General features: G+C 45.6%; 1 protein-coding gene across 3 annotated transcripts in view; it reads left to right on the top strand.

Annotated features, from left to right (window-relative positions):
* Mansc1 (MANSC domain containing 1) overlaps positions 1–14,925 on the top strand; it is a 24,301-nt gene extending 9,376 nt beyond the window's left edge. For all 3 annotated transcript variants that reach the window (XM_031383634.1, XM_031383633.1, XM_031383632.1), the window contains exons 2-4: positions 1,081–1,410; positions 6,426–6,566; positions 13,318–14,925. In XM_031383634.1, coding sequence (XP_031239494.1) covers positions 1,191–1,410; positions 6,426–6,566; positions 13,318–14,222 — 1,266 coding nt within the window. In that variant the 5' untranslated portion in view covers positions 1,081–1,190 and the 3' untranslated portion in view covers positions 14,223–14,925. The remainder of the gene's footprint in view (positions 1–1,080; positions 1,411–6,425; positions 6,567–13,317) is intronic.
* Positions 14,926–16,651: the final 1,726 nt, after the last annotated feature.

Genomic DNA, 16,651 nt, shown 5'->3' with positions numbered 1-16,651 from the left:
AGGCAGGAAGGGGGGCAGGCAGGAAGGGGGGCAGGCAGGAAGAGGGGCAGGAAGAGAGAGAGGGAGGGAGCAGGAAGGGAGGCGGGAAGGGAGGGAGGGAGGCAGCAGTAGCAATTCAGCATTAAGCCAAAAATATGTATTGTGGAAATATGAGGGTGGGTGAGGTATGGCTTTGGCAATTTAACACTGATTTTTTCCTTACAGAACCAGGTACACGACACAGTCTGATTTTTCTAGAGTTGCGTGTTTTTCTTGTTTGGTTACAAGCATGTATCACTCATGTAGCTAACTTTCGTGTTGAGGGGGTTATAAAAAAAAAAAAGATAATTACCCCTAAACTTTGTCTTATCAGAGCCAGAATGTTCCCTATGCTAACTGACCAGTTCCTGGAGTTCAGTCATTAGACGTGTCTGCCTCTCATTGGCTATTTAAGGAGAAGCGATGTTCTGCAGGGCTGGTATAAGGATTCAGGAGGGGACCACCATGTGTGAGTTGCTTAGCACAGTCAAAGCCTGCCTCTCCCAGATGGCTTTAAATGTTAACTGCTATTACTGAGGAGGCCTGTGTGCTGAGCCTCCAGCCTTGCTTCAATGATGGCGCTTATGGCCTTTCTCCTCCTGGTTGGCAAGGACAAGATGATAAAGGATTCCTCAACTCCTAGGCAGGCAGGCAGGCAGGCAGGCAGGACTTCTTCATAGATAGTTTCAACCTTTATTTATTACTATTGTTTAGCATTTGGTTTCAAAGCGATGTTTTGTTTTGCGTATGTGTATGTATCTATGTGTATTGTGCTAGTACCTATGCAGAGGCCAGAAGAGGGTGTGGGATCTCTTACAGTTGGAGTTATAGGCAGTTTGTAAAGCCATAAAAAAAAGTATGCTAGAATCCAAACTTGGCAAGTGCTCTTACCTGCTGAGCCATCTCACGCCATAGCCCAGGTTGGCCTGTAATTTACTATGTAGCCCAGGCTGGCCTATAACTTATACTATGTAGCCCAGGTGGACCTTGAACTTGTGGTGGTCCCCTGCTTCAGCTTCCCAAGGATCTGATGAGGTTTGTTTTTCTTCCTTTCTTTTCTAGAGTAAAAGTACAATCTTCCTGAAGTAAACTGAGACCAGAAGGGTCGTCCTTGACCGGAAGGGTCCATCCTTGGTCTCTGCAGAGAGATTAAGACTAAGCAACAGTTCAGAATGCTCTTCAGGGGAGAGAGGGTGGCTTACGCATTGATGGCCATTTCCTTCCTGACATCAAGGCTGTCTGCTGGTCAGAACTGCCTCACCAAGAGTCTCGAGGACGTTGTCATTGATATCCAGTCTGCACTTTCGAAAGGCATCCGAGGCAATGAGCCCATACACACCGCAACTCAGGAAGACTGCATAGGCGCCTGCTGTTCGACACAAGACATAGCAGGTAGGTAGGTCAGCCTGCTGGGGCCCGTGTGTTTTGTGACGGTGGTGGTTAGAGGGTGTGGCTGGTTAGTTTGCACCAGAGATTCTCAGTGGGTCAGAAAGACAAGTGATGTAGCGGCTGGGGAACTGTCCACAAGGACATTCCACCATCCCACTCTAGAGCTGTATGAAGTTGCCGATTAAGTGTGTCCCTATATCCCTAAGGTAGGTTCCGGGATGAACTCAGGGTGCAGGCTTACACAGCAGCTCATTCACCAGATGAGCATTCTTACTGGTGGGAAGGGAGTTATTTAGTGTGACACACTTTTGTGACACAGAAGAAAACCAAGGTTCATGGATTTAAACCCGTGCCTTCTTCCAGGCTTCAAATCGGCAGACTGAACAGAGAAGCTCGACTTTATATAGAGCCCGATGTTTCAGTTTTGTTCCTGACCCTGTGTGAATTCTCAACCTGAAACTATGTTAACTTTGTTGAATGTGCTGCACCTTGGCTAAGTGCTAGAGTTAGTACACAGGATGGAAAGACCTCTCTGTCAGGGAGCATGAAACACCACTGGGTGACACAGAGGCGGTGTCTGCTCTTGAACTTCTGTTTCTGTGATACTGTGGCCTAAGGATCGTATAAGTAGCCTTTGTCTCAGATCCTTGCGTAAATGTTGCTTTTATCTCCTCAGATGAACGGGTATTCTCGGCAGGAGCTCTCCCACTCAGCTCTTTCCTCCAGCCTTCTTTTTTACTTAAAATAGACCGATTTATTTTATGAGTATTTGCTATATGCATGCAGTACCAGTGGAGGCCAGAAGAGGGTGTTAGATCCCCTGACACTGCTACAGATGAGCTGCTGTTTGAGTACGGGACCCAGGGTCCTCTGTAAAAGCAGCGAGTGCTCTGAACCACGAACCATCTCTCCAGCCCTGCTTTTTTTTTTTTTTTAACTTTTTGAGACAGGGTCTCACTAAATTGTCAGGCTGCCTTAAAACCCATTCTGTAGTCCACCCAGGGCTTGTCCATGTGATTCTCCTACATCGGCCTTCAGAATACCTGGGGTAATATGTATAGGCTGTCCCAGGTTTGTGGCACAGAGCTCCTAAATTCTTGGAGTGACAGGCGCAAGTCTCATTTTTTGTGAGTCTGGCTCAACTCTAACTCACCTGTGCTAATTGAGACTACCTAACAGGTCCACAGACTATTCTAGATGTTGCTGGTCATCAGAAAGAGTAAAACCCTGGTCAGAAGCTTGGAACACACAGCCCTGTGTCCTAGTCTCCAGGGAGGAGTACATTGAACTAAAGGGCCACTGACTTAACGTGATTAGACCTATCCAGTGAAGCTGTCATGTAGGTCCCTAAAGGGTGCCGTTTGGGGAACTTTTGAGGTAGGTGGATGAGTGTGTTTGTGTAGTAGGAAGGTAGCATACCCCAGGTCCACGAGGACAGAAGCTTCTACACTCATGACACTTCTAGACCTTTACCCTTCATCCAACTGTTCATTTGTAATCTTTATATTTTATTCAGGGAAGGCCCTGGATTTGATAGCCAGCACATGTGCAAAAACAAATAATTTGTGTCCTTCATCTTACGATGTAATTATAAATATAAGGTTTCCTTGAGTTCTATGGGTCATACTAGCAAATTATCAGAAGGGAGGGGCAGGGTTGGGGCAGCCTCTGAATTTGTCATCCAGCCAGAGTGCCGGTAACCTGAGACCTTTCCCCCTCCCCCCACCCCTTCCCCCACAGGCTTGCGGGGGGGGGGGGCGGGGGGGGCTTGCAGGATGGAACCCTAAGCCTCTGGAGCCTGGGGCTGAGCCTGGCAGGTTGGCTTCAGAAGTGGGTGGGTGGAACTGAACTGCAGGATATCTAGCTATTGTCAGGGGTTTGGAGAACTGGTGTGGGAAGAGACCCTGTAGTAGATGCCCATGGGAAGCAGCCCTTTGATGACCTCGAATGGAACCGTACGCTTTGTGGTGCTGTGGGTTATAGAGAGCATAGTGATTTAACTTAAATTCCTAGTTTTTATTTCTGTAAATGTCAACATAGAAGCTGTTGAATTCATACTTATTAATAAATTCCAGCCAGGGGTTTTAAAGATTTATTTACTTATTTATTTTTTATGGCTTTTGTCTTTTTTTTATTTTTATTTTTTTAGATTTTATTTACATATAATAATATATGTAAGTACACTGTAGCTGTCTAAAGACACTCCAGAAGAGGGCGTCAGATCTCATTATGGATGGTTGTGAGCCACCATGTGGTTGCTGGGATTTGAACTCAGGACCTTTGGAAGAGCAGTCAGTACTCTTAACCGCTGAGCCATCTCTCCAACCCGAGTTACTATTTATTTATTTCTGTGTTCCATCTTGGCCACTCAGACCCATTTGTGTGGCCCTCTGAGTCACGCTTTCTCAGCCCAAAGCACAGGGTGTTTCTCTACCCCATCGTGGCGGCCTCTGGCCTCTGCATCTCTCCTTTCTCCTCATTCTCTTAAAGCATGACAGATCCCTTCTTCCTCCCCTCTCTGTGAGCTGGGAAATCCTAAAATCCCACCTCTGTCTGTCTGTCCTCCCCAACTATTAGTGCTGCCATCTTTATTTACCAACTGGGGGTAGTTTCCCAGGAGCTACGTGCAGACCCTCTCATGTAAACAGTTTTTGGGGAACATTATCAGCATACATCATACATGCAGCTACAAGAAGCCTCGACAGCTCAGGGGTTAAAGCACTGATCTAACAATCGTTGAGGTAAGCATTGAGTGAAATAGAGGTGGCCACATATTCTTGACATCCCAGCCCTTGGGAGAATCACTAACGAGTTCCATCCCACCCTGGATGTCCGGCTGGAGTGAGGCCTCTGGCACTGTGGGCTCAGACAGGGTGTTCCTCCCCTGGGTTGTTCACATCAGTTATTTTGTCGTGGTGATGGGAGAACTAGTGTGGTCTTCTTTCAGCTCTTAGATAAAGTAGTAGGTGCATGGACCCCCAAGCACAGGCGAGGTTTTGTGTCTTTGTGTTAATGTGCATTTTTCTATAGTCTGTGACTATTGTCAGATTATCAAGGTACTTGAAAACCTCAGTTTTAGCTGCTGGATACACGAGGGGAAAGCTTAAAGTCTGTGAACTGAGATCCATGGGTGGCAAAGCCGTCCAGGTATTCTTACGGTAAAGTAGGAAGCCCTCCGTTCGTGGTGTTGAGGTCGAACACCTGGCTTTCTGTGTTGCCAGAAGCACCCACTCAGCTGGCACTCAGTCCTCACAGATGAAATGTCTGTCTTATATAAATCGAGGATTTGGGGTTTCTGTTTTATTTTTGGAGACAGCATTTCACTGTGTAGACTAGACTGTCCTTGAACTTGTGATGACCCTCCTGCCTCTGCCTCCTGAGTATTGAGATTCCAGGATGTACAACTGTGCTCTGCTTTTGTTTCGGCAGCTATTTTATAGCTCACGATAGCCTCAAACTCATTATGTAGCCATAGATGACCCTGAACTCCTGACCCTCCTGCCTTGGCCTTCTGTGTGCTGAGATTACAGACCCCAGCCACTGCCCAGCTAGCTTTCTCCTCCCCATTCCCACTCTCCCACCTCCACTTCTACTTCTTCCTTCTTCCTGCTCCCAGTCTAAGGGACAGTGTCATCCACAGTGAAGACAGGTCTTCCCCACTGAGTTAATCCTTCCTGGAAGGGCACGCCCAGGAGGGTGCTTTGCTGATTCCCATGTGCATCTCAAACTGATCACTGTTGACAGTGACATTAGCCTTCACCAATGCTGCTGCAGGTATCACTTTGTCAGAAAAGGAAGAGCAGAGTTGGTATTTTGACCTAGCCAGACTGGCCTCGAACTCAGTATGTAGCTGAGGGTGGCCTTGAACTCCTGCTCATCCAGCCTCCACCTCCTGCATCCTGAGGATTAACTCAAGACTATGACACCACATCTAGGTAAAACATGTCTTTTGTTGCCGTTTTTATTTTTCAGCTTTGTTTTTATTTTATGTGTCTGGGTGGTTTGCCTGCATACATATGTGTTTATCATGTGTGTGCTTGGTACCCGAGCAGGCCAGAGAACGTCAGATCCTCTAGAGCTGGAGTTACAGATAATTAGAAGAGTCATGTAGGTGCTACGATTCTAACCCCTAACCCCTAAAAGGTATCTTAATGACTGGAAGATTTATGTCTGAAGAACTAAATGAGCTGCTAAAAGTTGGTTTGGGGAGGTGAAGAGATGGCTCAGTGGCCAAGGACACTGGCTTCCAGAGGACACAAGTTTGAATCCCAGCACCCACATGGTGCTCACAAGCATCTGTAACACCAGTTCCAGAAGATCTGATGCCCTCTTCTGGCTTCTGCAAGCACTGCATGCACATGGTACACAGGCATGCAGGCTAGACACCCATATTCATAAATCAGATAATAATAAAATTTTAAATTGAAAAAAAAAGGCATTTCCAAGATTTTAAACTCAGGTTTCTAGAGCCAAGCAAGTCTCACTAAACTCAGGGAAAGGAAATTATCTGAGGAGTCGACAAAGGAGCAAAGTGAGCAGAGTACTCTGCAGTACTACAAAGCATGGAGCAGAGTACTCTGCAGTACTACAGAGCATGGAGCAGAGTACTCTGCAGTACTACAGAGCATGGAGAGAGTACTCTGCAGTAATACAGAGCGTGGAGCAGAGTACTCTGCAGTAACACAGAGTATGGAGAGAGTACTCTGCAGTAACACAGAGTATGGAGAGAGTACTCTGCAGTAATACAGAGCATGAGGCAGAGTACTCTGCAGTAATACAGAGCATGGAGCAGAGTACTCTGCAGTAATACAGAGCGTGGAGCAGAGTACTCTGCAGTAGCACAGAGCATGGAGCAGAGTACTCTGCAGTACTACAGAGTATGGAGCAGAGTACTCTGCAGTAATACAGAGTATGGAGCAGAGTACTCTGCAGTAACACAGAGCATGTATAGCTCCTCCATTTTGCCCAAATCTAGAAAGTTCTATTTCAAAATTGTGCTTACAAGTCTATCATTGCAGGGGACAAACCATGTAATTTGATGATCTTCGACACCCGGAAGGCGGACAGACAGCCCAACTGCTACCTGTTTTTCTGTCCCAGTGAGGATGCCTGTCCACTGAAGCCAGCCAAGGGCCTTGTGAGCTTCAGGCTCATCAGAGGTAAGAAAGGCATTGTTCTCTGTCTTTGGTGACTAGATTATGTAGAGCTTTGGTTTCTGTGGAAGATTTCCTGTAAGAGTCTAAGTATCAAAAAAGTTCATAAATATTTCATGATTTGAAATTCATTAAACTAAAATATATTTTCCTATAATACCATCTGGCAGTATTTTTTTATTTCGTTTTTACTTTCATATTATTAAAAGTGCATAGCTCTGTTATGGATATGTTTCTTTTTTTAAAAGATGAAGTCTCCGAGGCAGCCCAGTTGCTTGTTAATATTCTATTTGTTCATTTATTCAGTAAATAGAGAATGTTATTTAGCATTTCTTTTGCCTCGGCACACTTTTTATATCCCAGGGATGAAGTGCTGAATGTAAAAACCACAGTTCTAATTTCTCAAGCTGACTTTGTGTGGCCAGAGATGATAGCCATAACACATGCTCAGGAAGAACGTAGAGAGGTCACAAGTGACGTGCAAGGTTGAGGTGACCCGACAGAGTAATCCCCAAGGGGTCCTCTAAATTAGGTGATCGGTGAGGGCATAACTCCTAGATTGAGATCTGAAAAGCCAGGGGCTAGATCTGAGGAGACAGGGAAGATCTCCCAGGACCATGATCCTCAGGTGGAATGGATTTGGAATGTTTGAAGAGCAAATGTTCATTCCGAGCCCCCAGAGACATAGTAAGCTACACAGAGTGTGTGGAGTGAGGGGCCAGGGAGTCCAGGTCACTCATGCATTTGACATCCAGAAGAGGAGGTAGGTTTTATCGTATGTGGATAAGGGACACGCTGAGGGAAGTTTTTGGGTAGGGCGTGCTCCATGGTGTTTTTTAAAAAAATTCCTGTTTGTGTGTGTGTGTGTGTGCCCACGTGTGTGTGTGTGTGTGTGTGTGTGTGTGTGTGTGTGTATGTGCGCGTATACGCGCATGCTTTCTCTCTCATGAGCACATGACCTGACACGTGTGGAGGTTAGAGAGAGCCCGGTGGACTTGGGTTCCTCCTTCTGCCTTTGTGTGCATGCTGGGTACCTGGCTCAGGTCTCGGGTTGCCAGGCTTGCCATGTAGTCTAGCCTGGTCTTGAACTCAGAGAGGCCTGCCTACCTCTGTCACCAGAGTGCTGAGACCCGGGCTGTGCTTCCATGGTGTCTTGAAGGAGACTTTTTGTTTTGTTTTGTTTTGTTTTTCGAGACAGGGTTTCTCTGTGTAGCCCTGGCTGTCCTGGAACTCACTCTGTAGACCTGGCTGGCCTTGAACTCAGAAATCCGCCTGCCTCTGCCTCCCAAGTGCTGGGATTAAAGGCATGTGCCACCACTGCCTGGCTTAAGGAGACTTTTTAAAGCCCGCCAGTGTCTCCTTTTGGAGCCACCCTGAGGCCACAGGAGTGGGGAAATGGAAAAACTGGTTGCTTGGGAATTAAGATGGAGGCAGAAGATGGCCTGGGGAGATTAAAGGAGATAGAAAGAGGTAAGATTGTAAAGCTGGCCAGGAAGGTAAGGTGGCCAGGAAAATGGACACAGGAGGCTGAGGTCTAGTTTTTGAACTGAACATCTGATGGGTGGGGCCACTATTTGTGAACTGGCTGATTTTAAGGAAAGTGGTGTTTGAATCAGGAAGTAGAGTGAAGTATTCTCTCTTGCCTGTTAAATTGAGGTGCTTTGTGAAATGAACTGTCTGGAGCACCTGGGTGTGTGCTTTGTCTCCTGGGGGCAGGTGGAGGGGCTCTGCCTGGATTCTGTTCCAGAACCAGGGAAATTCAATGTGCCAAATCCTTCCTGAAGTGGGTGCAAGAAGCACATATTGTTTGAATGATCTGCTACAGTGATATAAATTATAATTGAAGATTAAGTTTCCCAATTTCCATAATACTTCTGTAGAGTTGATATTTTTATAGTGTATGAAAGAAGAAATACAAGATGAAGATGTGGCCAATGGAGACAAGAGGAAAGGAAAGTGGGTCTGTGTAGGAACTTTTAAGGATGAATAACAAGGTGGAGGGACGGGATCAAGCTGTTCTGTTGGTAGCCACCAGGGGGCATCATGAGCACAGAGAAGGTTGAAGGACGATTCCTGGCCCTGACACCAGATCCTGGACACTGTTTATTCCTACAGGATGCCTACAAGTTATGTTCGTAATTCTATTTATAAATCTATCGTGTTTATGGGTTGAGTTCTTCCACTGATCATAAATTATCCTGTTTGAACTGAACTGAAATGTAAATATCTGTTTGGTGGTTTGTTTCTGAAGGAATTTTATTTCCTGTAACCAACTGACTAATATTTACAGACTGACACTTTGAAAGATGACAGTGGACCATGCTCAGTCTATAAAAGCGCTGCAGCTTCACATTCATCTGTCTTTAATAGTTTTGCCATGTAACTTTTTACCAAGCTCTGTTAAGAATGGGAGAATTCAGAAATCCAATAAATTGGAAATCTATTTGCTTAGCTGGTTTCCAAGAAATAGCCTTTGGCTTTTTGTTTTGTTTTGTTTTGTTTTTTGTTTTTCTCATCAAAATCCCTTGAGAAATGAAACTCTGAAGAAGCGCTTAAGGCCCAGTACTGTTTCCTAAGCCCCAGAGAGAAGCCCCGCCCAGTGCAAACAGCAGTGGGCGGGGTAAGAGGAGCAGGTGTGGAGGGTCCTGTGTGGCTCTAGGCTCTTCGCCAACGCTTGTATCTTATCAAACTGGGCTCGCGTTTGCTTTTCATTATAGCTGAGGTCACGTGCTTGAGAAAGCAAACAGCTGTTTTGGTCATTCTGGTCAATGGATATAGCTAACTTACAGTATCAAACAGACTTCAGGTCAGTTAGCTAAATGGTCTTGTTCTCTCTCTTTCTCTCTCTCTTTTCTCCTCTCTTTTCTTTCTCTCTCCCAAGTTCTTTTTTATTTTAGAACATTATTTAAGTGTTTTATTATAATACTTGTGTGTGTGTGCGTGTATATATGCGCGTATGTATGTGTGTGTGTGTATGTGCGCGTGTGTATTGTGCATGTGTGTGCACGCGTGTGTATATGCGCGTATGTATGTGCGTGTGTGTGTGTGTGTGTGTGTGTGTGTGTGTGTGTGCGTGTGCGTGCGCATGTGTGTGTGTAGACCTGTGTTCACCACAGTGATAGTGTAGAGGTCAGAGGACAGCTCGTGGGAGTTGGTTCTCTCCTATCATATAGGTCCAGGGGACTGAACTCGGGCTTTTCAGGCCAGGCTTGACAGCCCTGTTGAGCCGTCTAGCTGACACCACCTTTTAAAAAATGAAACATGCTGAGGTATATTTCTTTTGTGGGTGATCATGTGGATCCTCCCTGGGGCCTCATGCATACTATAAGCTACACTCCCAGCCCTGAGTCATTATTTTTACTAAATACCTTATGATACAGATGGAGACAGTATGAATGTTACATCACCTGTAGTTACACAAACACACATACATATATGAAGTTACACACATACACACACACACACATATATGTGTGTGTGTGTGTGTGTGTGTGTTTATATATATATATACATATATATATGAAAGAAATTGAGAAAGAGATCTGTGTCTGTGTTTGTTGTTGGAATTAAAAAAACACCCAGAATTTGGGGGGGAGGAGGGTGAGAAGTGACATGGTTTGAGATAGTATATGTAAACCAGGCTGGCCTTGAACTCATTATGTAGCTGAGGGTGACTGTAAATAAACTCTTGACCCTTCTACTTTCCAAGTGCTGCTATTATAGGCATCACTACCACATCCAGCCCCTACTGCCATTTTACAGTAGAGTGCAGTAGCCTAGAGCATGTGTTGGGCAGCTCTTCTGTCTGGTGTCAAATAGTAGTTAGGTTTTGGAGGCCTGAGTTGAAGCACTCTGTCCCTGTGCAACCAGTTCAATCTATTCGCCATTGACCTTATCGTATAAAAACTGCCACAGTGATTATATCAATAAATGAACATGCTCAGCACCAGTAAAACTTGATTGAAGGGGCTGGAGAGATGGCTCAGCGGGTAAGAGCACCGACTGCTCTTCCGAAGGCCCTGAGTTCAAATCCCAGCAACCACATGGTGGCTCACAACCACCCGTAATGAAATCTGATGCCCTCTTCTGGTGCAACTGAAGACAGCTGCAGTGTACTTATTTATAATAATAAATAAATCCTTGGGCCAGAGCAAGCAGGGACTGAGTAAGTGGGGTCTACTGGAGCAAGCGGCCAACTGGAGCGAGTGGGGTTGACCAGAGTGAGCAGAGGTCCTAAAAAAAGTCAATTCCCAACAACCAGATGAAGGCTCACAACTATCTGTATAACTGTCTGTACTCATACACATAAAATAAATAAATAAATCTTTAAAAAAAAAAAACTTGAAGAGCAGTAAAATTCAAGTAGTGTAGGTTTTTCACATGTCCAAAGTTCTCTTGGTTATTTTCAGCCATTGAACAATGTAAACTTCATTCACAGCTTGCATGGCACATGGAGGTAGGTAGCAGGCTTGACTTGGCCACCAATGTTAAACCCTGTCCTAGATGAATTAAGTGACTCTTGTAAAGGTTCTTGTAGCCCGGTGGGATGATCCATGCCCATCATGCCAGCAAGGTACAGGCATAAGGATCAGGAGCTCAAGGCAAGCCTTGACCCATGTATCAAATTTAAGAGTAGCCTGAGCTACCTGACACTGTCTCAAACACATGAAGTCGGGCCAGCAAGGTGGCTCAGTGGCCAGGCCTGATGACCTGAGTTTGGTCCCCAGGACCCACGTGGTACAAGCAGACAACAAGCTTCTACAAGTTGTCTTCTGACCTCCACGCATACATGCCGAGTCTCTTCCTCCATCTCCCAATAAATAAATGTTTAAAATATAAAAAAATTATTATGACAGTAAATAATAACGAACCATGGAAAGGTATGAGGATTAGTGAGCATTCCCAGGCTATCTCACCTCTGCAGTTGCCCTTGGATCTGTTAGGAGCCATACGTAAGAGGTCTACTTCAGAAACTGATGTGGAGGGACATTAAGAAGAAAAGGGGTGACGCTTCCTCTGTTTCCTGCAGTTCTTTCTGACTTTTTTTTTCCTTGCCTGGTTCTTATTTTTTGAGACAGGGTATTGTGTATCCTGGGTGGCCTTGACCTCTCTGTGTAGCTGAGGATGGCTTTGAACATCTGACCCTCCTGCCTCCACCTCGGGGGTGCTGGGATTACAGGTGTGTCCCACTGTGCCCAGTTTACGTGATACTGGGGGCTGAGTCCTAGGCTTCATGTATGCTGGGCAAGCGCATTACCAACCGGGCTACACTCCCAGCCCTGACCTGCTGTGCTCATCCTATCAAAACAGCCAAGTAGCATAGTTAATATGGAGCAGTTCAAATTATCTCTCACCACACTTAATTCGCTTAACGAGCTTTTCCAGTTTGAGCTGTGGTAAACAGCTGTGTATGGCTCAGAGCAAAACCCCTCTTCCCTGGGAGCTGGTCTGAATGGTCCTACCTGTCATAACCAGTGTGGGCATTCTGGTTTCAAACATCATTCCTAGAACCTAAGGCATTTGCTGTATTAACTCAAGCTTTGAAAGTCTAAGTCAAGTCTCAGATAGCCTCCTCCTTCTGATAGCCACCCACCCCTGACTTTATTTGGAAAATGTGATCTGCCTTGTGCTATCTCTTCGGCTGGGTGTTCTTCTAGGAGTCCATTCCTCCCTATTTCTGTCAAACCATCCCCACTGTTCAAGGCCTGCCGCTGGGTTCTGCTCCCCCTGACTCCTCATTTTCCCAAGGCGCCTCTCTCACTCTTTCTCACCTGTCCCATGCCCAGGCTGGAACATCTGTCTCCATGATTACCTTCTCACAGTGGCAGCTGGTGGGAAGCTTGCCTCACACAGCATTTTTCCTGCCAGTCCTCACCCTGCTCAGCAACCCCCTTCTTCCCCACCCTGCCCCAGCCCTCTGCCGTCTTTCTCACTCTAACCCTCCTGCCTTCTACAGGGTGTTCTTCCAGCCTCCCCACTGTTCCCACCTATTCCTCAGTCAGCCCGGGCACCCCCACCCCACCCCCACTGTCTCTTCTCTTCTGTCCTACCGGGCTAGAAATAAACCATACGTGGGGTAAAGAGACACTGTTGTGATATACCTAACAATGTGTACTTTTCTATTTTATACACACTTTGATGAATATCCAGTGTCAGAGGCTGAGGTGTTGTTCAGTTATACCGTGCATGCTTAATATATGCAGGATGGCCCTGTGTTCATTTTCTAGCATGTATGCACAAGCATATATATAGCTCCATAGCTGGTTCAGCTTTTTCATCCAACCCGAGACCGTCTGCCTAGAGGTGGCACCTCCCACAGTGGGCCAAGCCTGCGCACATCAATCAACCAAGAAAATGGCCGGGCGGTGGTGGCGCACACCTTTAATCCCAGCACTTGGGAGGCAGAGGTAGGTGGATCTCTGAGTTCGAGGCCAGCCTGGTCTACAGAGTGAGTTCCAGGACAGCCAAGACTACACAGAGAAACCCTGTCTCGAAAAACCAAAAAAACAAAACAAACAAACCAAGAAAATGCCCTGAAAGACTTGTCTTCGGGCCAATCTGGTGGAGGCATTTTCTCAATAGAGGCTCCCCTCCTCAAGATGACTCTGGTTTTTATAAATTGACCAAACAACAACAACAACCAACTAACCGGCGCGTGCGTCAGGTGCCAAGTCTGGGGACATAATAAACATTTGTAGTTTACATATACCCACCATGGACATTTTAACTCTTCTTTTGATTTTCTTTGTACTTTCAGATTTTCCACTGACCAGAGCTAATTCATCACTCCAACAGTTAACCCAAGAAGAATCTCTCTTACTTGGCCACACCTCAGCAGGAGTCACCCCTGGCGTCCGTCCCTCAGCAGGTTACCCAAAGCCCACTGGCCTGTTTTGGAGAGACCTATCCTCTCCGAAGTCCACAGCCTTCCCAGACTTGCACAAACTCGTCAAGATTGATGAAGCAAGCACACAGCTCCCTTCCCATGAAGGAAAAAGCCATTCTCAGAGTTTACAGCTTCCCTCGGAACTAAAAATGGCTCATCTGCTCCCTAAAACGGCAACGACTCCATCTACCACGGTAGCTGTTGCTCCCCTCCATAACGTCTCTGCCACCTTGAAGCCTGCACTTCCGTTGGCCAGCGTTTCAATGCCACCTAAGACTTCAAAGCAGGAGGCCACCACAACTCCCCTTGTAACCACTGTGACCTCGAAGCTCCCAGCAGCCCCTGTGTCTACAAGTTTCACACCCATGCTTACACTTCAGGCAGCTTTGACTACCATCTTTCAGGCACATGCAGAGCCGAAAGGCGTCTTAGAAACAGTGCCCTTTCGAGGAGGCTCTACGCTAACTTCAGACACAAAGCATGGGAAGAGCCCTGCGGTCATTGCTTTGTCAACCTCAGCGTCTTCCATTACAAACCAGACTGCTTCCTGGCAGAACAGGAAGGTCAGTGGCGGCAGCGCATCACTGAACAGGGGTCCAGAAAGCCAGCCTGGCCTTTCGTTTGAGAAGTGGCTTCTCATTGGGACCCTCTTTAGTGGTGTTCTGTTTCTGGTAATAGGCCTCGTCCTCTTGGGTAGGATGTTGGTTGAATCCCTCCGTAGGAAACGGTATTCAAGACTTGACTACTTGATCAATGGGATCTATGTTGACATCTAAAGACAAGTTAGGTGTCTCTTAGTTCATGTAAGAACTTGTTGCCAAATGGGCCTGTGTTCCTTCTGCCCAGGCCTTCTCAGTAGGAACTATATCTTGAAGAATAGCCCTACTTCCCTTCGCCTTCCCCCTCTTCTTCCTCTTCCTTCTTTTCCTTTTTGAAACAGGCTCAGGTAGCCCAGGCTGGTTTTGAACTCCTGATCTTCCTGCCTCTGCCTCCTGAGTTCAGGGGTTGCAGATTTTCACAACCATGTCTGAATTTTTAATTTAATTTTTTTTTTTTTCAGTACTACAGGTCAGGACCTTCTGCATGCTAGACCAGAAGTCTCCGCCTGAGCCACACCCTCAGTCCAACCACTTTCTGTTTGTTTGTCTTTTTTTTTTTTTTTTTTAAGAGGAAGAGAGAGGGGTTAAAAGAAACTAAACTAAGTTACTGAGTGATCTGTTAGTAAAATAATAGCCAAAAGTAATTCCTAACTAAAATATTAAGTATACTTGAATATAAACTAGAAATGTGTATCTGGCTTTAGATAAAGACAAGGCATGGGTTTAGGACATCTGAGCTGTGATTCATTACTATTTCCCATTCCAGATAATGGCAACTGTTTGATACTAGTTTTAATGGATCCTCTTTTTCTTTTTTTATATGAATTCCAATAAAACTCATTCCAGATGTATCTCCCTCCAATTAAATATCTGAATAAGTCTCTTGTTCCTCAGTATTGTCCTGAGTGGCGTGGCCAGCTGGAGAGCTTTCAATTCCTTCCCACCAGCGCAATGAGGGAATGGTGGAAGCATGCGCTCCATTCTCAAAACCGACAAACTCTCTTCCTGTCAACGACCAAAGAAGTTCCTTTGGGAGGATTTTAGCAGAGTATTAGTCCACCATGGAGACAATGATAAGTTAGGGTTTTTGTTATTTATTTGTTTAAGACAATGTCTCATGTAGCCTAGACCAGCCTCAAACTCTCCATGGAGCCAAGGATGATCTTGAATTCCTGATCTTCCTGCCTCCACTGTCCAAGTTCTGGGATTACAAGTATGTGCCCCATGACTGACTAATTAATTAGTTCTTATATACAGCCAAACAAACCCATTTGGGATTAGGCCTAACTTTTTAAAAAAGTGTTAACATTTTCTAAAATTGTACCAAGTCCAAAAATTACTGATTATTATTTATGACTATCTAAAGTTGAACAGCAGTCAATTACAGGTTTACTGGGGATATTAGAAGTAATATGTAGCATTTTGATTAATATACTACACTTTTTATTGGTTCTGAAATTTTGGGGAAATGTTAATAAGGAAGAGAGTTTGCCAGACAAGCAAAGGTGAGGTAACTAAGAGCATAGAAGGCCATCTGGGTCTGCTGGGCCTCTCATCTCTGAATTTCAATGTGCTTGTTGGTAAAATAAGAATAGTAGACTCATCCAGAGATAAATAGGTTTGTACGTATTTGTGTTTGCACATGTCTGTAGGGGCCAGAGGTCATTCCTGTGAAAAACACCATGTTCAAAGTAACATAGGAAAGAGTTTACTTGGTTTACATTCCGGGTCAGATTTCACCGATGAGTAAAACGGGGCTAAAGCAGGAACTGAATCAGAAACCATGAGGGCCCTTGTTTATGGGCTTGTTCCCGTTTTATACAGCTCAGGTCCATCTGTGTAGGGAGGACTGTCCACAGTGAGCTGGGTCCTCCTACATCCATCAGACAGAGGCCAATATGATGGAGGAGATTCTTCAACTGAGGGTTGGTCTTCCTAGGTGTGTCACGTTGACAATCAAGATATCGCCACAGGTTGTTTCTTCTATTATTCTCCTATATATTTATTTATTTAGGTTTTTTTTTCAAGACATGGTTTCTTTGTGTAGCCTTGACTGTCTTAGAACTACCTTTGTAGATCAGGCTGGCCTCAAACTCACAGAGATCCCCCTGTCTCTGTCTCCTGAATGCTGAGATTAAAGGTGTGTACACCCACCACTCTGCTTTCTGCCTTATTCTTTCTTATTCAAGCTCTCACTGAATGTGGAGCTTACCATTTGACAAGACCAACTGGCCAGTGAGCTCCAGGAATCCTCCTGTCTCACCTCCCAAGTGCTACGATTCCAGAATGCACCACCACACCCTGCTTTTTAAGTGGCTGCTGGGACCTGAGCTCGGTCATCTCCTGACTGAGCTATTTTCCTAAGCCCCAAAACGTGGCTTTTAAAGGTAAAAATGGAGAGATGACTGGACAGCTCAGAGCACTTGCTGTGCTTACACAGGCCTGGGTTCAGCTGCCAGCACCACACAGCTACTCAGAACCATTGATAAGTCCAGTTCCAAGTGATGGAACACCCATCCCCTTCTGGCCCCATTCTGGCACATACATACACTATAGACACACACACCACCACCACCACCACCTCCACCACGACCTCCACCACCTCC

Source organism: Mastomys coucha, unplaced genomic scaffold (assembly GCF_008632895.1).
Source record: "Mastomys coucha isolate ucsf_1 unplaced genomic scaffold, UCSF_Mcou_1 pScaffold20, whole genome shotgun sequence".
Lineage (NCBI taxonomy): Eukaryota > Metazoa > Chordata > Mammalia > Rodentia > Muridae > Mastomys > Mastomys coucha.
This window is presented reverse-complemented; position numbering and strand designations above follow the sequence as displayed.